The sequence below is a fragment of the Grampus griseus genome (assembly GCF_964374135.1).
Source record: "Grampus griseus genome assembly, chromosome: 16".
In the NCBI taxonomy this organism is placed as follows: domain Eukaryota; kingdom Metazoa; phylum Chordata; class Mammalia; order Artiodactyla; family Delphinidae; genus Grampus; species Grampus griseus.
In genome coordinates, this window is record NC_139010.1 from 51,477,939 (window position 1) to 51,503,755 (window position 25,817).

Sequence of the window (25,817 nt, forward strand, 5' to 3'; positions counted from 1 at the left end):
GCAAAATACAGCCCAAGGGCCAAATCTTGCTCACTGCCTGTTTCTTAAATAAAGTTTTATTGGAAAATAGCTAGCTACATCCATTTGTTTACATACTGTCTTTGGCAGCCTTTGCCCTATGTGGTCAGAGTTGCATGGTTGAGACAGATATCATATGGCCCACAAGGACTAAAATGTTCCCACCTGACTCATTACAGATGCAGTTCACTCTAGGTAATGCTCCCAAATTGTACAACCATATGATTGAGGATTTTCAAGGCCCATTAGAGATGATGTATCCCAAGTCTAAAGCATTTTTATAGATGGGCAGATCAGGGCTCGTGAAGTGACTTGCCAAGGGTCTTACTGTTTGCTGGTGATTTCTTTTTCCTTTTTTAAAAAAGGAAGATCTTTTATCCCAGAACTTTTTAAAAATTGTGATAAAATAAACATAACACAAATTTTACCATTTAACCATTTTTAAGTGTACAGTTCTGTGGCATTAAGTACATGCATATTGTTGTACTGCCATCACCACCATCAAGCTCCAGAACTTTTTCATCTTCCCAAACAGAAACTCTGTACCCATTAAACAATAACTTTTCGTTCCCATCGCTGCCCCCCACCAGCCCCAAGCCCCTGGCAACTCCCATTCTATTTTCTGTTTCTATGAATTTGACTACTCTAAGTACCTCCTATAAGTGGAAAAATATGATATTCATCCTTTGTGACTAGCTTATCCATAACTTTTTAATTGAAGGAACTATGATTTACAGAAACAGGAAAATCCTAGCCTTCTCCCTGACTGACTCACCACTTGTCTTGGACCAGGGTAAGCTGATCAACTTTTCTTAATATCCGAGACTATACCCAGGTCACTCAGTTGAAGTTTTAAATGTTCATAAAACTCTACACTGCTGTGTACATCCTATTTCTTGACTTCATCTTGATGAGTAATTTAAGCCATGATTTTCATATTTTACACACTTACCACTTAGAGAGTAATCTTTTAACATTCTTAGAGGAGGAGGAAGGGTACCTGGCAGGAAAGTTAGGTGACTGTTACCTCCATGTACATTCTAAAAGCAGATAAATTGTATGAAGGCATTTGTTATAAGTATTTGTTTCTCATCAGGCCTTAAATTATGTCCTATGTTTTCATTGTTTTGTCTAGGTATGAAATTCTTAAAATTAACTCAGCAAGCATTTGTTAGCTTACTATGTACAAAGTGCATTACTTATAGTGTCTCATATAATCCTCATAAAAATTCCTCTGAGGTATGTACTTTTAATTATATCCATTTAAGCAGTGAGAAAACTGAGGCAGGAAACAGTTCTTTGCCCTAGAACACAGAGTAGTACGAGATTGTACCAGAATTTGAACATGGGCAGTTGGCTGCGAAGTCAGAATTCGTTTATTTGCTTATACATTCCTTCATTCAACACATATTTAATGAGAGCCTATTATGTTTTAGACTTACTTTGGCCACGCCGTGCGGCCTGTGGGATCTTAACTCCGACCAGGGATCGAACCCACGTCCCCTGCAGTGGAAGTGCAGACCACCAGGGAAGTCCCATATTATGTTCTAGACTTGATTCAAGGGATACAGCAGTAATGATAAAGTCCTGGCCCTCATGGGGTGTATGCTCTGTTAACTGTTTTCTATACAGCCATCTTGTATTCTCATTCATCATCTAATCCAAGACGCTTTGATACTGGTGCTTTTTTCAGCTTCTCTTCAAGAAGGTATCAAGGGCTTCCCTGGTGGCGCAGTGGTTGAGAGTCCGCCTGCCAATGCAGGGGACATGGGTTTCTGCCCCGGTCTGGGAGGATCCCACATGCCGCGGAGCGGCTGGGCCCGTGAGCCATGGCCGCTGAGCCTGCGCGTCCGGAGCCTGTGCTCCGCAACGGGAGAGGCCACAATAGTGAGAGGCCCGCATACCGCAAAAAAAAAAAAAACAAAAACGAGGTTCTCTTGACTCTGGGTACAGTGTCCTTTCTTCTAAACCACGGCTACCTGTAAAGTTAGGACTTTTTCAATTCGTGTGCCTGCTTTTCTCTGATAGTTGAATGTCGATGTCACTAAGTTTCTATATTGCACTTGCGCCAATTGAATTTCATATCTTTTTTTTTGATAGAACATTTTTTCCCTAATTTTTCTATAGTCACTTCTAACTTAGAATCATCTACATTCAGATTTGATGGAATATTCTAAGTTCCTGCATTTGTGCATTTATGATCTTCAGGGATTTAATCTGACCTCTCAAAATAACAGTTGTGGCTCTGTGCTGATGTTTTAAACTATGGTAGCCCTGATGGAGTAAATCCAGTCTTTCCTTATAGTCTGTGCCTATTTTAGTTCCATTCTCTGTTCTTCCAGTATAACTGGAACTTGCCCCAGACAACTGTTGACATCACAGTGAGGAAACTACAGCTGGTTTTTTCTACCTCTCAAGGGAGAAAAGAAAATTTGGTTGGTTTGTCCCTTTAGCGTAATGTATCTAAAGCACTTTAAAATATTTATTAAGCTAGTTGCACAGTCTTCAGCAGACTAATCTTGTCTCTATTCCTAATGCTATTTATCTGTTCTCACTATTAGTAATTTGACTTCTCATTTTTTCTCTGGCTTTCTCATTTATTTTTCATATCCATAGCTTTTGGTATTTTGCCTTGCTGTCTTTGTAACTGGCAGAATCTTAAGCATGCAGGGCTAGTTTCTTGACCACCCATAGTACTTCTTTCAACTGGAGTTTTTGTCATTTGATTCTCTTTCATTTGACACTTTTTTAATAAATTTGGTATACTGCTCCATAATTGTTTCTTGTGGATAAGTCTCTACTCCCTGGTGTGACTTTAATTAGTAGTCCTGGAGGGCAGGGATTAACGTATCCTTTGTAAGGATCCCTCCAAGAAGAAATCCCCCCCAAAATACACAGAATGTCTTAGAGTGTGTGCAGTTATTCAGTTTTTCAGTCAATATTTATTTGAATGATTACTGTTTGCCATCCACTCTGCTAGGCATGCAGTCAAGTGATGGATTCACTGGGCTTATGTGCTAGCAGTTGGTTCAGACAAGTTAACCAGGTAATACAAGACAGTGTAACGTGGGACTTGAGAGAAGAAGGATGAGTTGCGCTCTCTCTCTCTCTCTCTCTCTCTCTATATATATATACACACACACACACACACACACACACACGGCACTATATGTGTGTGTGTGTGTGTGTGTGTGTGTGTGTGTATATATATATAGTGTATGTACATCAAGGAGGCGCCTCATCTACTTTGAGGTTTCTGAGAATGTGGCCTTTGAGATCATCAGATACCCAAAGAATAAATAAGGGTTGGGCAGATTTAGCAAGGGTGGGGAGGGGATTGGGATAGAATTGGGACAGGATGCTCATTTGAAAGAACAGCCATCTCTAGCGCTAGAGGGTAAAAGGTTCGTTATGACTGCAGCATGGAGTTCAATGGAGAGGCTGTAGAAGTGACAGGGATATGGGGTGGGCTTATTAAGTATTGGGGCTTTATCTTAAGAAAAAGAGTTTTTTTAAGTCAGGGAGCAGCATGATCAAATTTTCAGTTAGAAAGCGTCCTCTTCTCTGGCTGTGCTGTGGAGAGTGGTTTGGCAGGGAAGAGCTGTAGGGAGACAGTCTAAGAGTTCATTGAAGTAATGGGGATGGGTAGAAATGATGGTGATCTGAACCAGGGTAGGTTAAGTTAAAGGATTCAAGAGACATTTAGCAGAGACAGTCCTTGAGAATTATTGATTACAAGGGAGGGTTATGTTAAGAGAAAAAGACACATGGTCAAGGGTGATTGGAAGTCCTTCAGTTCTCTGTTCCTTCCCATTCCTCCATCATTGATTTTAGGCAGTCATAGATTTTGAGCTGTAATATCCATGGCCATAAAATAAATACATTCAGGCCCAGTAGGACACTTTAAATTTTAATATTTTCTAAAATCTCTGTAGGATGACTTTTAGATTACAGAGGGTAGTTTTATGTTAGAGATAGTCTATGTTAAAAGCTTAAATAGCATACTTAGGTATATAAAATAATTGACAATCATGGAAAAGTCATTTAATATTTCAGGGAAATGTAAAGATGTAACTCTTTTAAAATGTTATGCTATTAAACATCTGTTCATCGATGATGTATTTATTAGGCAAGGAAGGAATGTGAACTTTTCAGTACAGAATTACCCATCCATGGCCTAGCCTTAACTGAAATAAAACTCTAGACATAAAGTATAAAGTAATGAAAACATTTGTTAGGTACGCAGATAGCTCCAAGTAGTTCCAAGGGTTGTCAAGAGCCAATTGTGGTTTCCTGGAAGAATCTGGATCAATGATCAAATGAAACAAGCTATCACTGTGGGATTTTGCTGCTTTGATGGGAAATCACCACTGGCCAGTTCACTGCTAAGTACTCTGTAGTCGCCATTTCCCTCCCTCCCTTCATTTATTCTTCCCTCCCTTTGTTCCTTTATTTCCTTGTAAGTTAATCTTTTTCTTACCTAACCCCTCTTAACTTCTTGGGTTTGAGAAGTTCTCTTAAGACGTGTAAATAATATGGAACTGGTACCTTTGTTTTGGTCTTGGCTTTACCCAAATGAACTCTGTGATTATGAATTTGTCACTTCTCAGGATCTTGGTTTCTACATCTGTAAAATGAGACAGCTCAAGTAGATTAGTGATAAGGGGACTCTCAGCTGTGATCTTTTACCTGCCTTTTCTCTTTCCTGGTCCTGTATATCTAGTTGCTCCCAGGCCTTTGTTTACTTGAGGGTCCCACTGGTTTTTGAGATTTGTTATCAAAGCCACCCCCTCATACTGAGGCTTCTATGGTTTGTTCCAGTCCCCACAGTCAGAACCAAGGGACTAAGGGGTGAGCTACTGGAAAGTAGAAAGCAGTCGTAAGGGAGGAGATGCCACACAGCAGCTAAAAGTCCTATGTTTAAATCCTCAGAACTTACACGAGTCAGGAAACTGGCCCCTTCTTAACATTCCCTCTCGCCATTTTTTTTGTTATTTTTTTAACCAGACACATGTTTGAGGTTTTGTTTTTTCTCTTTTGTGTGTGCGCATTTTTTTTCTTGGAATGGGCAGGGTGGGGTGGTAGCTGAAGAGGGGAAAGGAGAAACTACTGAACACTTTACTACAAACCATGCTGCCTCAGGACACGAAGCACAGATTTTCTTACAAAGGCTGTCATTCTCTCCCCACTTCCAGGTCCACCATTTGCAGTTTCATTATGGCAACCCCGCCTCCATGTCTATCTTCAGGTACTGCTCTGTAGCATATTTCTGACCCCTCCCTCCATTACTAATGTAAGTCCTCCTAATATCCATCTCAAGCTCATCTCCTCAGGGAATGCTGATTAACCCCACTTAGTGTTGATCACCAATAACACTTAAGCCCCCTGGACTTCATTAAGTGTTATTCTTTAAAAATACATTTAAAATAGCTTCAGATGTAAATTAGGAAAATAAGTCATAATGTATATGTTGTAGTTTATACAGTGAAATCTTCCATTACATATATTTTTTTAATATCTATTTTATATATTTATTTGGTTGTGCCAGGTCCTAGATGCGGCAGGTGGGTTTCTTAGTTGCGGCATGCATGTGGGATCTAGTTCCCTGACCAGGGATCGAACCCAGGCCCCCTGCGTTGGGATCGCGGAGTCTTAACCACTGCGCCACAAGGGAAGTCCCCCATTACATATTTTAAATATACTAGAAATAGGGTGACTTTTCACATATTGATATGTTTAGTTAGTTTCCAAGATGAAAGATCTGGAGAGGAATCCTGCAACTATAAAGTCATTTTATCGGACTTGTTTTCTTTGCTCGTTGTGATTGCCAGGACTTGCTGAAGTTGGTCCCAGCTTGGAAATTGGCATGTATACTTTTGCACAATGGTTCTTATAAGGACTATGAAAATGTGGTCATTGAAAACTGTTTCAGAAAATGTATTGCTCCTGCTATGATGTTAAAAATGGTAATTTTTAAAGGTTATGTCCACTCTACCTAAGTTTAATTATTAATTGGATGATTTTTAAAGCTGTCTTGTCTACTTCTTGGTGTATTTTAAATTTGAAATGGATCTTTGAACACTTGCACCCTGCTAGACCAGTGGTCAGTGGGTTCCTTGGTTTGCCACTAGAGCCATCTCCACTCTGGTATTACTAAGGTGACTCATGTTGTTTGGAGGTAAGGCAAATACTTTGCACTAATTTCCCCCCATCCCTTTTCCATTACTGTCAGCTCCCTAGCCATCACTGCCCTCACCTCTCCAGAGGCAAAGATGATGTAATTGCAGCATCTTTTCCTCTTTCTAATACACAAGATTGAAAGTTGCCCTTGGCAGATACCCTTTGGGGTGTTCTTTTGAACTTTTGTTTACTGGTGTACACCATGCTGATTTGCCTGCTATTTTAGGATTACTGGATTGCAGTCTTCTAAGCAACAAAGAACCAAGTCTAATTTATGTTTAGCAAAATACTGGTTGTAGTAGAAATTTGTAAGTTTGTGGAATGCAGTATATTAGGATTGAATGACTTTGAGGAATCCTTTAATGTATGCTTTTGAATAAATTTTTTGCGCTTGTAGTTCTTAAAGTCCACTAGAAAGAGAACTGGGGTTGGTTGGTTGGTTTGTTTTGAACCTTGCAAGCAGTAAGAACTCTTCACCTTTCCACGAACACCCCCCACCCCCATCGTTCTCCCTTGCTTCCAGTTGTCCTTGATCCTGATCTCCAGACACCACGCCCAGTAACAAGTTCCTTAGTGGTTCTTAAATAGGGTGCAAATCAAGCGGCCTTCGTCCCCACCGCGGCCCACGTGGGGCTAGTTTGGGGAAGACGCAGCTGAGTAGACAATTTCGCAGGGTGACTCATTCTCAGCACCGACCATCGCTTGTAAACCCGCCAGGGAAAATATGCCAGACATTGTTATGATGAAAACAACTGGGAGGGGTCGGTGGTGAGGAGAAGAAGAACTGAGATAAAATTTGGTCAAATCTACCGTCGCCCTGGAAGCCGGGCGGCGAGGCGGCCGGGGCGGCCGGGGTACCTGCGAGGAGCTCGGGCGGGCGGGCGTGGCCTGCGGGCGTGGCGGCGGGGGGCGTGGAGGGGGCGGGGCCGGCCGGCGGCTCTGGCGGTTGGAAGGGGGTGGAGTTGCCCTTGGAGGCGGCACCGGCCCTGGGCCCGAGGCCCGCCGCGCCCTATCGGGCCCGAGTCGAGTGGCCCCGCGGAGCCGGCGCGCTCCCGCCTGCAGGGGGAGGGCGGACGGGGCGCGGGGACCGGCCAGGCCGCGGCAGGCGCTGTTTCTCTTTCACTTTCCTTCCTTCTGAGGCCGGCGCGCTGGCGGCGAGGAGCGGCGGTGGCGGCAGCCGCGGGGTAGGTACCCGGCTGGCTGGAGAGCGGCCGAAGGGCCGGAACTCGGCCGCCCCTGCGCTCCCCGCCCAAGTTTGCGCCGGGAGCCGGAGCGGCACCTCCAAGCACCTGCCGCGGCAGGCCCCGTCTGGAGCCGGGAGAGCTCTTCGGGGGGCGGGGATGGGGGTGGCCTGCCGGGGTCTGGGGGCTTTGAGGTCGCGCCTTACGGTCGGGGGCGGAGAGGGCGGAGGGCGCACGGCCCTGGGAGAGGCGGCGCGTCCTCCCAGGCGCAGCCCCGGCCCGGCCCGAGCGGCGCGTCCGCCGGGCCCTGGCCCGCGCACCTGCCAGGCGGGCGGGGAGGCTTGTGCTGGGACCGCCTAGGGCAGTGCTACCGGGTCTTGCCGGAGGACGAGGAAAAGTTCCCTCCTGCCCCCGCCCCGTCACTGCAAGTACTTGCTTCCTTTAACCTTCTTGGTGACAGGGCTCTATGGCTTAAGATCACAATCCCACCCCGGGTCGGGACTCTGCATGTCCGGTTTCAGAGGACTTTGTCTGACTTTGGAGCTTCGTAGCAAACCTGTGAGAAAGGCAGGGCCGTTAATCCCAGTATATAGAGGAGGAGGCCGAGATCCAGGCACGGATAATAAGTGCCTTGCTGCAGGTCATACAGGGGCTCAGGACCAGAACCCAGACCCCCTGTCTGATAATTACGCTCTCTTTCTGTTACACCCTCGACACAATTTCCTGAGCGGATAGGATGATTACTTGCAGAACCTATTCCGTGCATATTCTCAGTGGCGATGTGTCTGTCGATGCAAGATGGAACGATACCTTTTACCTCTCCGGTTGCTTTATATTTAACTTATGAGTTAATAGCTGAGATAGAAAAGTTTTTGTTTATAGAATTAACTTGGGAAATCCACACCTTTTTTTCATGTTGTGTCCTCTAAGAGGACACGTTTGTTGTAAGAAACCTTTAAAACTTTTTAAAGTAACCATATGGACAAGCCATCCTAGACGTTTCTGGGAAAAAAAAAAAGTTAAAAAAATTAATGACATTCAGTTTTTACAATGTGCTAGCTATATGTATGTTGTCTCATTTAATCGTCACAACTGTAGGAGGCTGGCATTCTTGTTTTCATTTTACAGTTTAAAAAACCGTAAGACTTAGAGACGATAAGTAACATTGCCCGGGTTATACATTTACTAAATGTGACTGGTGTCTGTTTAAGATTTTGCAGTCTAATAGAGGAGATTAAGAATGAATGTAACTGTAAATAAAAATAGAAGGAAAATGTAACAGGAGAGAAATAAGGGTAAAAAAAACCGGGGAGATTACACTGAGGATAGCTTTGGAAAAGGGTTTGAAGAATAGGTAGGCTCTAGATAGGGGAGCAGAAGAGCTCTTTGGATGGAGGGCATAGGACCTGCAGAATGGACTATGGAAAGAACCATCCTTTCAGTTTTCCTGAGCTTTGAATGATATGTTAAGGTCAGCCTGTGGAGGGTCTTATACGACAAGCTGAGAAATTTAAAGGTTTCTCTGTTACAGAGTAAAGAGGAGACACTGACATTCTTTGAGAAGAGGATCCAAATGTGATAGAATAAACTTGGTAGAACATAAGTTGGGCTGCAGGTGGAGAGGTAATATTTGAGTAGGATGGCTGTGGATGGAATGGGAAAGGACATCCATTTGATTTGATTACCGACTAGGTGTGGAGTACAGAATGGAAATAGGGAGCATTTTGATAGGGAGGATAATGGCTTCAATTTTGAATCTTTTAGCTTGTGTTGGCAGGAACTCCTAATAGAGCAGTCAAGCAGATAGTTAAAATGCATTACTCAAGAGGTAAAGATATCAAAACCAGAGTTAATAGCCTCAGGTGTCATTTGTATAGATATGATAGTTGAGGCCTCAGGATTGGATGAATTTGTTATTATTCTGACTTAATCATAGCAGGTTTACAAATTAATGTTACAGTGAGGGAAATGTTCTATTCACCTGTTCACCCAGTTTGGAACATGTAATACTTGTTGCTAATACATTGGTGTTAATACAGTACGGGTAATTTGACACCTTTTTCTCTCGTCTTTTTAAAATTACTGTGGAAGAAGATATGGGAAAGCAGAACCACCAAAAGGAGTGATGACCAGCGATCTCATGAGAAGTCTGGATGTTAGTTCTCATGCCTCAGGACATCCAGTTGGGAACTCCACAGCAGCTCCTGGGATCAGACTTTCATCCACTTAATACCCCTGTTTGCCTGAACTACTAGAGCCAGTCCTAGCTAACCACGAATGGCTACCCAGAGGAAACACTTGGTGAAAGATTTCAATCCTTACATCACTTGCTATATCTGTAAAGGGTATCTGATCAAGCCAACTACAGTGACGGAATGCCTCCATACCTGTAAGTGTTCTTTATTTTGTCATCTACCTATCAGAAGTTTTGGGTTACACTTCTTCTTTTAAAACTACCACATTTTGGGGGTTTTCCTCTAGATTTTAACTTTTAAAACAATGAGTATTCTGAGAATTAACTTTGAATTTATTTTCAGAATTGAATTTCTCACTGGGATACCAGTGGTATGAATTTTTTCTTGTTTCTTTTTTAGATTGTTATAGTTCACTTTTATCTGATTTTAAAATGTTCTGAAAATCATAAGCAGTTATTGGTTAAACTATAAGTTTTTTTTTACGTGAACTATTTCAGGTTTTCACTTTTTAAAAATTTTACTGAAAGAATTAATATGCTCAGAGATTTTTTTAGGATCTGCATACTTTAATTCATTGTGGGTTTTTTAAAATCACTTTACTGAGGTATGGTTGACGTAAAAAAGCTGTACATGTTTAATGTGTATAACTTGATGAGATTAGAGATAAGTATATACACATGAAACCATCACCCACATCAATGCCATAAACCTTATCCATCACCTCCAAAAGTTTTCTCTCACCCTCGTTTATTATTATTATTATTGTGATAAGAACACAATGTAAAATCTACCCTCCTAGCAAATTTTTAAGTGTACAACACAGTATTGTTAACCGTGGGCACTATGCTGTACAGTAGATCTCTAGGACTTACTCATCTTGTATAACTGAAACTGTACCCTTTGACCAATGACCAACAGCCTCAGCATCCCCTGGGAACTTGTTAGAAATGCAGATTATCAGGACTCCCCCCAGAATTACTGAAGCACTCTGGGAGGAGGCCCAGACATCTGTGTTTAACAATCCCTCCAGGTGATTCTGAAGCACGCACAAGTTTGAGAATCACTGTTCTAATGAATGATCATATCTGTGGAACTCCTGACAAGTTTCTTTTTCACCTGTCCTATCAGTAGAGAGACATTTTTGTAGCCACTTAGGCCAGTATTTCACCTATTTTTTGTGTTTTTGCCAATATGAATTTATTTTCCTATTTCAATGAAGGTAATTCCAGTACGTTCTAGTTTAATGCCTGTTATGTGCACCAAAGTAGATACTGTATATACTTGATTTCATTTTAGCTTTACAGTAACCTTGAAGCAGTTTGGAGGGGATGTGGGGAGACAGACAGAGTATAGAGATTATCTTCACTTGTGGGTGTGGAAGCTTAAGAGCTAAGTCACTTGCCCAGTCCCGCAGCTTATGAGTAGGAGACCTGTATTCAGCTCCAAAGCCCATGCTCTTTCTAAGATAACCTGGGACATTTTTTTAATCCCCCCTTCAGCTATTCTCCCTCTGCTTAACCTACATACTATTATACCGGTAGTTTTAAACAGGGTTGCAAAAAAAAGAATCACCTGTTAGTTGTTAAAATGGCAGATTTTATAAATATTTTACCACAAAAAAAAAGTCACCTAGGATGTTGTTTAAACATAAACTTTTTCACACCTCCACCTGGAGAGATTGGTGGGTGTTGTGATGAGGTCTGGACATGTGTATTTTGGCAAACCTCTCCAAGTGATGTTGATGTATACTTTTTGGAGGTATTACTGGGCCCATGCTGTTCAGTTACCAGTTAACTATGAACTGTCTTGAAATGCTCATTTACTGTTGCACTGTATCATTATCTAACTTGAACAGTTATCAGTTAAACATCATCAAACAGATATTTATTGAATGCCTACCGTGTTCCAGGCACCATTCTAGGCACAGAGAATAGCAGCAGTGAACAAGGTAGTCAAAAATCTCTGCTCTCAAGAAAGGGGAAAACCAATAATAAACATATGCCACGTTAGATTGTGTTAAATGCTATGAAGAACAAAGAAGGATTGTAGATAGGAGAGTTGGGGTCATTTTGTATAGTGTGTCAGGGTTGGCCTCTTTGATATGATGACATTTGGACAGAAACCTGAAGGGATTGAACTCTGGATATATGGGAAGAGCGTTCCGGGCAGAGGGAAAAGCAAGTACACGGCCTTGAGGTGGGAATGCCCTTGGCAAGTTTAAGGAACAGCTAATCAGTGAGAAGGCTATTGCTGCAGGTCAGCTGAAAGATTATGGGGCCTTCAGCCAGGGTAATGAGGTGTGAGATGGAGGCAGGGAAGAGTGATTGACTGTGGATGTATTTTGGAGGAAGAACCAGTAGGATGTGGCTACTCTAGAGTGGGGACTGTCTTATACTTTCCTGTTTCCCACTACACGAAGCATGGCACCTGGACATGGTCCACAGTCTGTTTTGTTTTGCTTCTTCTGACATTAGTGCATTGTTTTTATAATTGGATTTGTCCGGCAAAACCTGCCAGTTCTGTTTGGCAGATGCGAAGAAAGCACAAATTCTCCAGTTTTTATCTATATAATACAGATTTTATATCTGTTCTTCTGAAAGAAAATTTTCTTTGGGACATAATGAAATCCCAGTTTAAATGTTATTTTTTTTAATATAAATTTATTTATTTATTTATTTATTTTGGCTGCGTTGGGTCTTCGTTGCTGCGCGCGGGCTTTCTCTAGATGTGGCGAGCGGGAGCTACTGTTCATTGTGGTGCGCGGGCTTCTCATTGCAGTGGCTTCTCATGTTGCGGAGCACGGGCTCTAGGCACGTGGGCTTCAGTAGTTGTGGCACGCAGGCTCGGTAGTTGTGGCTCGCAGACTCCAGAGTGCAGGCTCAGTAGTTGGTGGCGCACGGGCTTAGTTGCTCCACGGCATGTGGGATCTTCCCGGACCAGGGCTTGAACATGTGTCCCCTGCAATGGCAGGTGGATTCTCAACCACTGCGCCACCACGGAATTTCCTAAATGTTACTTTTTTGAAGGAAAAACAAAAGATTCTAGAAGTATAAACAATAAGTTTATAAGCAAGGGTTATGTTTATGTTTGCAACAGCAATTTAATTAAGGTCTAAAGGGATAGGTGACCGTTTAACAGCTCTTATCATTCTGGCCTGAAAAATCCCTTGGCAGTCAGCAAGCCCCTTTACTGAGAGAGAATGAACATGGCAGAATTGTGATTAAAAGACACAAATATGGCCTCTTTCATCCACAGAGAACACAGAACAGTAGAGTAAATGATGGTGGAGTCAGGCACTCAACCCAGTGTCTTAGGAGACCTGAGGATTCTGTAGTGCTAAGCTTTATGCACTTTCTGGTCCTTGGATTTCTATATATTTCTTGGTTCATATTCATACTGGGGCTTATAGGCAAAAACTATCCCACTTGCAAAATATCCCCCTATTTGTATTGATAAAATAAATAGTACTGTAAAGCATGTTCCTTAATCATTGGTTGGCTCTATGATGTTACCTGGTTTTCTTAGGTATAAGGTGGGACAGATATATGTGGTACAATGATTTGGGATCAGTATAGATCCCAAATAGAGAACATGGCCCAATAGAGAAGATGGCCAAATGGGACAGGAGGAGAGTGAGAAGTGTTAAGTGACAATGAGGTACCCCCAGATAGTTTTCATCTTGACTTTGGCATATAAAAAATATCTTATTAAAATAACTTTGTACATAAACTATAATTTTATGATACTATAAGTAAAGAATGGGTAAACAGTAGTTCTTATTATGGAAACTCACAATAAAAGAGAAAGATTTTGTTCTTACTATTCGAGTTTGACATGTGTAAATGGAGCTTTATTATTGGTGAGCAGAAGCAGCCTTTAGGACCAGTCCCTTCAGAACTCTGGTTCTATTCTGAAGGAATAGTAGTCAAGTTAGGGAATGTATAAAACATCAATAAATTTGGATGCTGTTAAGTGTGATGAAAATGAGGAAACAGAATGATGTAATAGCAGATATATGTCAGGATGTTGCAGCAGAATGAATGCCAGAGAAGGAACCAAAGAGTGTTTTCTGCAATTCCTGAAGCCATGGGCCCAAGGCCTTCTCAGGCGGGGACATACACGCTTGGGCCTGGCTGCAGTGGAGGTGCTTTGGGGTGGGAGGTGTAGGGATCATGAGTGGCTCTCCCTGCTTTGATATGGATAAACGGAGTTCCTTTACTCTTTCAGATTACTCTGCACATGCATCTCGACTCTTTCTCTCTCCTCGAATCAGTTTGTTGATCCCTGTTCTCCCATTAAGAAATTCGGGAGCTAACACTGCCTGGCTTCCCTGTTCTCCCATTAAGAAATTCGGGAGCTAACACTGCCTGGCTTCCCTGTGGATGTAGAAACAAGGGCCAAAATGACAGCAGACTGTCTGACTGCAGCAGCCCTTGGTGTCCTTAGCACTCAGCTCTGTGGAAGACAGAGAAAGGGGCAAGGCAGTCAGAAGGAAGGGGGAGGCAGAGATGGCAGCGCGGAATGTCCCACACTTCTGACAAGGAGTCGCAAAAAAAAAAAAAAAAAGGGGGCTTATAAAAGCCCCATCTTTAAGTAGGCTCATACCTCAACTACTAATACCAGCTCCCTTCAGCAGACCAAGGACATTTGATAAAAGGATAATAAAACTTTAAAATGAGGTAAAATTTTAAAATACAGATGAGTTTTCCCTTTAAATGATCCCTTAATGCTAGATGAACTAAATCCACATGTCTATGAGGTAATTTTAACAACCTAACAAACGTGTGGTTTGTTAAGTTACATGTGGTTACATGTCTGTGAGGTAATTTTTACAACCTAACAAACCTAAGGAAATAAATTTGTTCACACAAATAATTATTGAATTCTCTAAAATAAAGAATTAGATGTCAGGCACTTTGCTAGCCCGTGGAGTAGCATGGTAAATAAGATAAATTTGGAACTTAAACTCTGCTGCAAAACTCATAAGCCAAGAAGAAATTTCTACAGGTGTATTTGGATCTATTTTTTTCTATTCTATATGAACTCACTTCCTCTGAGACTTCAACTGCCTATGCTGATGTCTCCCAAATCTTTATTCTAAGCATCAGAATCCCACTGGATGTCCACTTAGATGTCCTGAAGCCTCGTGGAACTTAACATTACCTAAAAGTGAATGACTGGGATGCCAACATTCAGTTGTCCAAGCAAGAAATATGCTCCATGCTTGACTCTCTTTACCCTCACTAACAAAACAGGGGCAAAGTTCTGTCTGGTCTCTCTCTGTAATCTCTCTTGAATCTGTCCCTTCACTCTCATCCTCTGTGACCTTTCTCACTCAGGTCCTCATTCCTTCTCACCAAAGTCCCTGCAGCCCACTTCTAAGCTGTGTCAGTGGTGATCATTTACAAGGGCTTACTGTCTTCATCGCTCAAGCTTCAGCCAACCCAAAATTTCCTAAAGGTACTCTACTGCCCTCAGGATAAATTAAAGCTACGCAGCTGTGACTGATTTCTGCCCTCTAGCTCCCCCCACCACCTGACACACACTGCACACACATGGTTCAGCTGCTTGCTCTGCTTGGAATGTCTCCTGTATGCCTGGCTAGCAGCCGCCCATCCTTTAAAGCTCATCTACTCCAACATATGCCACCTGTCTACTCCCATAGGCCGATTTAGCTTAAGTGTATCCTTAGTACCTGGTACTTGAGTGTTCAGTAAAAGCTGAAATGAATAAATAAATGGTCAATCAGTTGATTAGTTTGTGTGTTTTTCCTTTCCAAGATTCAAATGCAGTGAAAGGTACCTTGAAAGGCATGTAGATAGTGTGGGTTAGGAACTACGGATTTTGAAAAACTGTCTTCTGAAATATAGGTGGGAGCTTTGTGGGTCATGGGTAGGGAGAGGGAGAGACGCAGGATTGGGGAGTAGAGATCGGTGGTTCTAAATTAAGGGATGCTCTATCTCTTGCACCAGGGTCCTGAGAAATTTTTGAGGTTGCTTAGAGTGTGTTTGCTGGTGGTTGTATAGGTTGTTGACTTAAAATGAAAGACTTTTCACTTAAACTAAGAACAAAGGAGCTTTGTTCCAGCAGCTAAAATGTGCAGAACACAGTGCATTGGTTCTTAACTCTTTTGTGGCTGGAGGCCTCTTTAAGAATCTGATGATTCTTTCCTCAGAAAAAAGGGAAGTTTATAGACATGGAATTCTGTGGTACAGGAAAAGAAAGCTTTCTTCTTTCTGCCTTTTCAGAAATTATGGTGGTAGTCCCTTAACTAAGATGAATTCTTTGGAAAAACATTGTTGTATTTAGTTTTCAATTTATGTAAAGAAGAAGGGTTAATTGATAATTAAATAGAATTGATGTGACAGTTAAGGGACTTGGTAATTTTATGTAGCACTGTGTAAGAATGAAGGAATAATTTAATCATAAGATGGTAAAATTTAAGTTCTACCATCATTTATTGTTTTTTGAACAAGTATCATAAGTACACAAGTATTTAATTAAGGTACAGAGAACTCTTGATATGTTGATACTCAGTGTTTAAAAATCTTATGCCACATATACTTGCTGTTCAAAGTGCAGTCTCCACACCAGCAGCATCATCACCTGGGAGCTTGTTAGAATACACATTCTCAGGCCTTACCACAGACCTACTGAATCCGGATATCTGGGGAGAGGGCCGGAAATTTGTGTAATAGCAAGCCCTTCAGGTGATTTTGTGATTCACTAAAGTCTGAGAAGCACGCTCTGGACCAGACATTAATAATAACCAGCACCTCTAGAAGTAGGCAGTTTGTACTTTTAATCATACAGTAATTGAAGTAAATGCTAATAAAATTAAGATAATGGCTGTTATTTATTGAATGTTATATTGGGGGTCATGGGCTTTATACATGCATTGCCTTATTTAATCTTCCCAAGAACCCTTCTAGTTAAGTCAGTCAGCAAATGTTTATTAGCACCTACCTTGTGCCAGTGATTACTCTAGGCAGTGGGAAGACAGCAATAAACAATACAGATATAGTCTGTCCTCCTAAATTTATGTTTCAATAGAACAGACAGACAAAAAGCAAGTGAATGATGTAATTTTAGATTCTATGTATAACACATGCTATGAAGAAAAATAAGACAGAATAAGGTCTTGCTTGGAAGTTACCATCTGAGCAGAGAGCGTAAGGAATAGGAAGGAGCAAGCTATGAAAAGTTCGAGGGAAGAGTATTTCAGATTGGCATGCTAGTGTTTTTCACAGAGACAAAACTCAGAAAGGTTAAGTAACACAGCTAATAAGTGCTAGAGCTAGGTTCCTATTCCGGTCTGACTCAGGTACCTCTTCATAATAAATTGGGATATTTGCTAATTTTATTTTTTCTTCTTTCTGCTAGTCTACATTTTCTAAAATTTCTTTAAGCAGCATGTGAATTTTCAAAATATATATAGTAAGCCTCTTCTATGTTTTCATGACTGTATACCTGTCATTATGTACCCAATCAGGATCTGAATTTATTAATAATTCTGAGTGATAGCCATTATAATGAAGAAGAGATATCAATTGAACTTTCCAAGAATGTATTCTTTATAAAATTTGATTTTTAGAGTCAAGACTTACTTGTTTTTAGAGTAATAATCAAAGGCCTAGATAGGAACTGTACTTAAACCTAAATAGAAACCGTACTGGAAACTGTACTTTCAGTAGGTGCAAATATAATGTTCTAGGGTTGTGGTAGAAATGAGGTCACTGGTATAACTGATGTTACATATTTCAAACAATATTTTGGCAGAAACTAGTCATTCATGAAAATGATTATAGTGTTCATTTTGATGATTCTTTTTAAATAGGAAAGAATAATTATAGGCCTTAAACAATCTTGGTGTCATCTATTATTGGTAATAATGTTAAGAAGAATTATATCAGATATATGGTTCTTTTAGCTTTTGAAACTATGCATTAGGTAGTAAAGAATGTTTGAAAAGTTGAGCAAAGATTCATAGTGGACACTGAAAGACAAAACTAGGGTATAACAAATAAGTTGTCTTCTGTATTGGTTTCTGAGAATAAATTATATCTAGGTCAGGATGAGTTGGAACTAATACCAGTGATGGATTGAGAGAAAAATATGTAACCTAAAAACCAAATGTATTCAGAGTTAGAAATCGTGGTCGGTGTACAGGTATGTTTAAGAGTCTAGCACAAAGGTTGAGTGTAAACATTATGAACAAGTAGAGTCCAACCAGTGTAGAGGAGGCAGAAGATAATTTCTGTTTGGGTACTTTGACGATCTATCATATCTCCTGGTGTTGTATAACATACTGGGTTTTGCCAGACTTGTGTGTATATATATATCAGAAATTCGGAAACCAGTGAACAAAGCTATATTCTCTCAGAATGCTCAACTGCTGACATTACTCGGTTAACAGAAAATGATCATTTTATTTTAGAAAATTATGTAGCTTATATTGAATTAACTCATTTTAATTGTCAAGAAAATTACTAGTGAATTCAGAATCTCTTCCCTTGCCTTAGTTGAAAATCTAGGCTGATTTCTGACTTGACTACAGTAGTTCACCTGTAAGTCCTAAAATCGTGGCTCCCTCTTCTATTCCTAACCCTTGTGTCCTCATTTATTCCACAAATATTTACTGAGCACCTCCTCCTCCAGGTACTATTCTGGGCACCTGGGACACATCAGGCAACATAGTAGGCGGTAAGTCAGAGTGTATAAATGACGGTACGCTCTGGTGGTAAATGCTACAGAAAAAGGGAAGGTCAGGCTGGGTACAGGGAATTGGGCAATCAGTGAGAGGGTATGACCACTTAAAGGAAGCCTGTGCTCAGGGTAGGCATCATCAGGAAGGTGGCAGTTGAACAGATTTAAGAAGGTAAAGGAGTTGGCTGATCACATACCTGATCCCAGCCAGTTGGGAGGGAGTTGGACATATGAGTCTGGAGATGATCAGCATTTAGATCATATTTAATCAGTGAGAGCGCCAAGGGAGTGAGCATAGATGGAGAAGGGGTGATGGCCAAGGCTGAGCCCTGGGCGCTGAGGGGGAGGAGGCAGTGAGGTAGGAGGAAACAGAGTAGGTCCTGGGAGGCAAAGCAAACACATAGTGTCTAGGAGGAGGGACTGGCCCAGTCAGTTGTGTTGATAAGATGGGACTGAAAGGCCCAGGCTGAGCAGCGCAGGCACCATGGATAATCTCGCTGAGCACTTTCAGTGGAGTGGTAAGGAGTGGAAGTCTGGGTGGGTGTGAGAGGATGGAAATGTTTTAATTTCATTGTTTTGATAATTGTACAATGATTATGTAAGTCTTTCACCTTAATGAAGGTAAAGAAGGGGTGAAAAAAGAATGGGAAGAGAGGTATTAGAGAGTATAGGTAGCTCTGAAATGGAGTGATAGCTGACAAGGGAAGTAGGGTCAACAGAAGTTTGATTCTTTTTTTTAAAGATGGGGAAATAATATGTTTGAATGTTGATGGGAATCTTCAGCAGATAGCAGAAGACTGACACAGGCGAGAGAGAGAAGCAATGGAGCAATGTTCTCGGGTCGTTGGAAGAGGGTCTAGTGAACAGAGCAGAGATTGACACGTGAAAGTTCTAGAAACAGGCAAGACCACAAAATTTAGATGTTAGTGAGTGAGTAGGTATGGTGATATAAATTCTGTTTCCTTTTTTTTTCTTCTTTTGTTTTCAGTAGAACAGGAAGTGAGGTCATCAGTGGAGAGTGGAGATGGGGGAGGATAAGTGAGGGCTTGAGGAGAGAGGAGAAAAGGTATGAAGTATTGGTGAAGAGCATATGGAATTAGGGCATTGAGGGTGACTGCCTGGCAGATGAAGGACCCATTTTTGAGGGTCATGGTCATGAATTTAAGGTGAGAGACCAATCAGCATGATGCATGTTTTTCTCCCACAATGTTCAGCTGTAATCTTGCAGAGCAGAGTAAGCAGAGAGTTGGATTTAGCCAGGGTTAATAGTTTAACTGAGCAAGTATGACAGAAGAAGAGAAGCGAAGACGAGTTGAAGTAGAGCAAAGCTATTTAGAGTCTGTGTGAGGAAGTGATTATTCTGATTGGTCATGGAATTTATGTTGATAAGGAGGGGAATGAGATCATTATTGCACTCACTGACCTACTAGAGTCTGCCCTCACCCCAGAGTCCCACTTGACTCCATAAGCCTGTCTGTGGAAGGCCCTCCTGGACTTCGTGGTCTCCTGACCTGCTTGGTCTCAGGTTCCCCTAGTGTGCTGAAGCCCCAAGACTGTGTCCTGATCTTGTCCAGCAAGCTCTGCCTTGCTGCCTGTCCCTCTGTCCTGGCAAAAACAAGAATAAAGCATTCTCCTCAGTAGAAAGTAATGCTATCCTTAGTGTTCTCCATGAAATTGCAACTCATGTAGGCCTTTGAAAGAACTGTGCCACGTGTAACGTAAGATGTTCATTAGTTCCTTATGTGAGTAAAACTAGGAGATACTGTCTCATGGAAGCAAATTATAGCTATTCTGAAAAAATTTAGAAATAATGTCAGTTTCACATGTAAATATGTATCAAAAGCAACAAACTGATATCTCTTCTCTCTGCAGATGCCCACAGTTTACTTATAAATTGTTAGTAGATAACAGGCAAATTTTTCAAAGGTGAACTGTATCAAATGAGTGTTATTAAGAAGGGCACATAAAGATAGTGATGTGCTTAAGGAAGGAGGGAAAAATATGCTTCTATGTTGACAGATAAAACCAACACACTCAGGTGATTTTAACGAAGTCAGCCTTTGATCACTTTTAATAAACAGAGCATTACTAATGAATGACATGACCAAGGACATGAGAGAAAAGACTGTTATTGTTTTATTATCAGTGATAGCAGAATTGGTGCTCAAGAAGAGAAATTTCTGTAGATCACTGTGTCATTAAAAGCTGGGAAGTTAGCTTTCTATGAGAGATGTGGGCGGACCATACATCCAAGATAGCAACAACAGATGGGCTTTGTACCTGTTGTGAAGAACCCGCTCCCCTCAAGAACTTGAAAATAAAAAAATAGGATAGCCTTTTAATAGTTAAACTGTGGAATCAATATAAAATGGTGCTTCAGAGCAGGTATATGCAAAGTGATCCGGAAGAGACACAACAGGGTTTCTCCTAGACCAGTGGGACTGTGCTAGAATTGTATTAAACATGTAAAGTTAAGGAAGGAGCATATAATGTGAAAGTGTTGGTCAATCTTGGACCCTCAACCCCAGAAAAAGAAGTATCATACATGCAAAGATAGGCAGTTCCCATTCAGGTGAAGCAGTGTGCCATAAATATCATACTTGAGTTGCAAGACTATCTCTAGGGTGAACATGGCTGCAGAGGGTTAATTACCAGTACATGATAGATACTTCAAGTTCCATTAGCAAGGTCATCTGTTATTTAAGACAGATGCGTCAAACTAATCATGGTCTGATGCCACTCAATATTTGGTTACTGATTTTGATGCATATGATTTTATGCTCATCCAGCAATCTAACTTACAGTGATAGCTCATATTTATTAAATATAAGTTACCACTCGCTTACACATTTTACATATATTATCTCATTTAATCCTCCTAAGAACCCTGTGAGGTAGATACCCTTGTTATCTCCCTGTACAGAGAAGCACAAAGTAATTTGCCTAATGGCAGAACCTGGGATTCAGATCCAGCTCTCTGCCTCGAGATTATCTTTTATCTAGAACAACTGTGCCATACTGCCTGGGCTTCTCATGTAAGTCTGCATTATAGAGAGAGAACACGTTCATCGCATATTCTTTTGATTATGTTTTGTCCTGTGTCAGTGATTCCCTAATGGTGAATGAGAAAGTGGCTTCTGGTTAGGATTTGGCAGAAGGCCAAATCCTGGAATGGGGCCGCCTCACTGAGGCACTAGCCAGTAAGGATTTTGTGGCTGGGTTTTCCCAGTTGTCTCCTGGCTCCTTCAGTGAGAGCTTTGCACAGTTAGAGTCCTGGTGCTAATCTCCCAGAGATTTTGATTTAATTGGTCTGGGATGGGGACCATGAATCCGTTCTTTTAAAAAATCTCATTGGTGATTGTGGTGCCCATCTAAATTTGAAAACCTCTGCTTTAGATGACACAATGACTCTTTCCCTGCTAATCTGTATAACAACCTAGTTCAAATCTAAGACATGGTAAAAGGAACAATTTCACTTAGTAAGCCTTGGGCAGAAGTTTAATGATGGTTGTGATGAGCTAAATATAAAGATCAGTTAAAAATATGAAATCCTGGTGCTCGGGACCAAATGGTATTGATTTTAAGATGTGTTGCATAGTGGTTTGGATTTTAGGCCTTGAGCTGCACATCCAGCCTGGGGTTGGGTGCCATGTCTGCTACACAGCTGGGCAGATGTGGGCAGCCTGCTCAGGCTCTCCGGTATCGCATTCCTCCTTTGCCAGAGGAGGATGATAGCAGTCCATACAGTAAGCCGTACAAAGCCCTGAGCCTGATATTTGGTTAATGCTCAATAAATGTTGGCACTTGTTACCATTTAAGTGTTTTTGCAACTGGGGATATCTTTGGTGAGCCTAACTCCCTTTCTGACCAGGTGTTTCTGCTGGCTCCAGCATCTCTCTGTAGAGTGGCTGGTGAGGATGAAGTCTCTCCTTGGTCTCCACACACAGTCTTAACCGCAGACTGGGACCTTTTTAAACATCATTCTTGGACCAGTTGAGTTAACCAGTACAGCAGTTGAGCAGTTAGACAGCTTAGTGTTAAATCTTTAAGATATTTTTAAAATGTGTTTTTCAGCTCGTATAAAAACCAAATTATAAACTAAGAATCAAAGGTCAGTTTTGTAGTGATGAGTTTTTTTTTAAGCGTCTAAGGAAAAGCAAATTCTCATTTTACTTTTTTTTTTTTCAGTTTCAGTGAAGTTCTGGCCTGTATTTCCTCAGGTTCTAATTTATAAAAGTTTGTGCTTTATTTAACAGCTTTTAAAAGCATGTGAGAGATGTATTTTCTAGAATTTTTTAATTTAAGGACTATATAAGCTACCTGAAAGGGCTATTTTGTGCAAAATATTCATTTTAAAAGGAGTTCTAATTCTACAAGTGGACATATCTAAGGTTCCCAAATTAAGGGATAAGACATTCTTTTTCTGTATGCCTTAGATGTATAGATATAAAATTAGGAGACAGTGTAGCATATAGGTATGCACTGGATAAGACAGTGGGCTCTTGATTCAAGTCCTGGCTTTCGCCACTTACTGGCTCCATGATTTTGGGCAAACTGCTGAAGTTCTCTATTCCTTTTCTTCATCTGTAAGAGGCCTAATAATATTACCTAATTAATGGGGTTTTAATGAATATTAAATTATGAAATTGTGTCGAATTAAATATATTTTGAAGTGTTTGGGTGGTACCTGTTACATAAACCTTTTTTTTTAATAAACCTTTTAATTGTTAGTGATTATGATGAAAATGATGACATCCACCACCAAATCATCTGAACAAAAAAGAAAACTAGAGTAAAAATATATTTCAACATCTTAAATTTTTCTCTTAAACTATTTGAAAAAAATTTAATTAAAGACAATTACGTGCCTTAGCCTCTGAAAAAATTTTTTTAATTCTTTTAATGTAATATTTTATGTAGTAAGGTTAATTCCTATGCCCTATGGGATGGCTTATCTGTCATGTTTACTTGGTGGTCAGATTTAGCAGAGATGCTAAAGATGTTTTGGGGGGATGGTATTTCTACATTACATTCTTTTCCTTTGTAAAGTTAAAAACATTTTTTTAATCTGCAAAATTCGATTTCATATCAGAAATCCTGGATTCAAGTCTCTGTGCTGCCATTCATCAGGGAAGGCAGGTTACCTAGCTTGTAAAAACCTCTTCTTCATCTGCAAAAGTAGAATAAGATACTGTATCTCAAATGTTGATGTGAAAAATAAATTCACCTCCTGATGGGGCTTTCTGTCTCCCTCTGTTGAGCACTATTCAGTAGAAATAAAATGTGAGCCACCTGTGTAATTTTAAATTTTCTAGTAGCCACTTAAAAAAAAACAAATGAAATTAGTTTTAATATATTTTATTTAATCCAATGTCTAAAATATTATCAGTTCCACATGTAATTAATATAACATTAATGAGATTTTTTTCATTCTAAAAATCTGGCATGTGTTTTACACTTACAGCACATCTCAACTTGAAGTAGCAACATTTCAAGTGCTTGGGAGCCACATGCCGCTAGTGGCTATCGTGTTGGACAGTCCCGATCTAGAATATAGATTAATATTCCCCATCAGCATCCTTGAGCACTGGGGCTGCCTTGGCCTTAAGCAGCCTTATTCTTGAAACTGTGTGCACCTCTGGACAAATGAGCCTCACATTTCTTTCTTGAACAACCTAGATTAGTATCTTTGCCCCTGGGAGGATAGGCTCCTGCCCTTAGCCTTTTGGCTGACCTAGATGAAGACTTGCTCTGGGCATGTCATGTGCCTCTCTGTTTGGCCAAGGCCGGTAGACAACCAGGAATTCCTGAATACCTTGAGCATGATAAACCTTTTGAACGACAGAGCCCCAGGGCAGGATCAGAGATTCAGGACAAGATCAGGCTTTATAATACCCCTTCATTCTTGCCTCTTATCTGTACTATTCGCCTTCTTTCCCAAATTTCAGAGATGTATCTAGTGTCCCTGGGAAAAGAGCAAATACCAGCAATCTGCAAAAGAATTCAGCTTTTTTTCCTTCTGCCTCAGTGTGGCTTAGCAAGGCAGCCGTCCCTCCCAAACATTAACTTTTAAAAAGACATTTAGAATGTTTTGGAGGCCAAGAAATTTGGAGGACAGATATATTCATATCTAAGCTTTTTCTTTTTTAAGGTTTTCTAATACTGTCTTCATCCAAATTTTGTGAGAATTATAGTAAAGGGTTGTTACCCTAATGGATGTATGTCATGGTAAAAAGAGGTAGAGAATAGGGGACTCGGGTGTACTCTTACAACAAAAGAATCTGCTCAGATGTTACCTTCTTAGGAAGTCCTACCCTGATCACTCGTACCTAACATAGCTACGAGCCCCCAGCACGCACGTGTGCGTTCTCGTGCTCTCTCCCTTCCCCCTCTCTCCCCCTCCCTTCCCCCTCTCTCCCCCTCCCTCCCCCCTCTCTCCCCCTCCCTCTCCTTCCCTCCCTCCCTCTCCTTCCCTCCCTCCCTCTCCCTCCCTCCCTCCCCCTCCCTCCCTCTCTCCCTCTCTCTCCCCCCTTCTCTCTCTCTCCCCCCTTCTCTCTCTCCCCCCTTCTCTCTCTCCCCCCTTCTCTCTCTCCCCCCTCCCTCTCCTCCCTCCCTCTCCCTCTCTCTCTCTCTCTCTCTCTCTCTCTGTCTCTCTGGCACGCACACACGCACCCACTCTATCATTTTTGTGTTTGTTTTGTAAATATCACTTATTACTAACTAAAATTCTTTCACTTCCCAAATAGAATATAAGCTCCATAAGGGTATGGACTTTGTTTTGTTTACCCCTGCACCCCCAACTTCTAGTACAATGCTTGGCTATTGAATCGATGAATAAATAAGTGAAAGGAAATACCAAGATACTATTCTCTGGATGTACTGATAATTTTAAAATTATTTACTGAGGAGAATTCTTCCCCGACCATTGTTGCTCTGACCAATATGTGTGATGTGTTTGAACTTTCAGACCTAATCTCAGTGGTAGGAATCCTAGTGTGTACTCTTGATCAATTGTTTACATAAACTTTTACTTGTTTTAGATAGTGTGGGGCTTAAGGAGGGGGGAAAGTAGTTTGTAATGGAGTTGTAAAAGGGGGAGCTGATCAGTACCAGGTGAAAATTTAAGATTACACAGGGTAGTAAAATGGAGGAGGGGGTATTGGAATAGGGAATTGGACTGAAAAATTCTTATAGTTCAGATGCTGTAAATATGTCAAAGGTTTTTGAGCAAGACAATTGATAGGTAAGAAGCTTAGGGAAAAGGTGGGAGAGATTCATAACCAGAACGATTAGTATTATTTGGAGTATTATTTGGAGGAGTGGCAGGCTGTATAGGCTTGTGGCCAAAAAGCCACAAATCATATTTTTGTTGTCTTTGTTTATAATCTTTATTTGAAATCTTAATTATCCCTTTCAGTTTCTCAGTCATTCTTTCGGTTTACCTCTTGTGCTTTTGTACCAGCTTGATGTCACTACCCATACTTCGTGCCCCTTGGAATTATGGTATCTGTGAGCACAAACTCATCATACTCTGCAC

General features: G+C 41.0%; 1 protein-coding gene across 2 annotated transcripts in view; it reads left to right on the forward strand.

The window, feature by feature from the left end:
- PCGF5 (polycomb group ring finger 5) overlaps positions 1–25,817 on the forward strand; it is a 114,932-nt gene that overhangs the window by 41,794 nt on the left and 47,321 nt on the right. For both annotated transcript variants that reach the window (XM_082674358.1, XM_082674359.1), the window contains exon 2: positions 9,474–9,768. In XM_082674358.1, coding sequence (XP_082530484.1) covers positions 9,657–9,768 — 112 coding nt within the window. In that variant the 5' untranslated portion in view covers positions 9,474–9,656. The remainder of the gene's footprint in view (positions 1–9,473; positions 9,769–25,817) is intronic.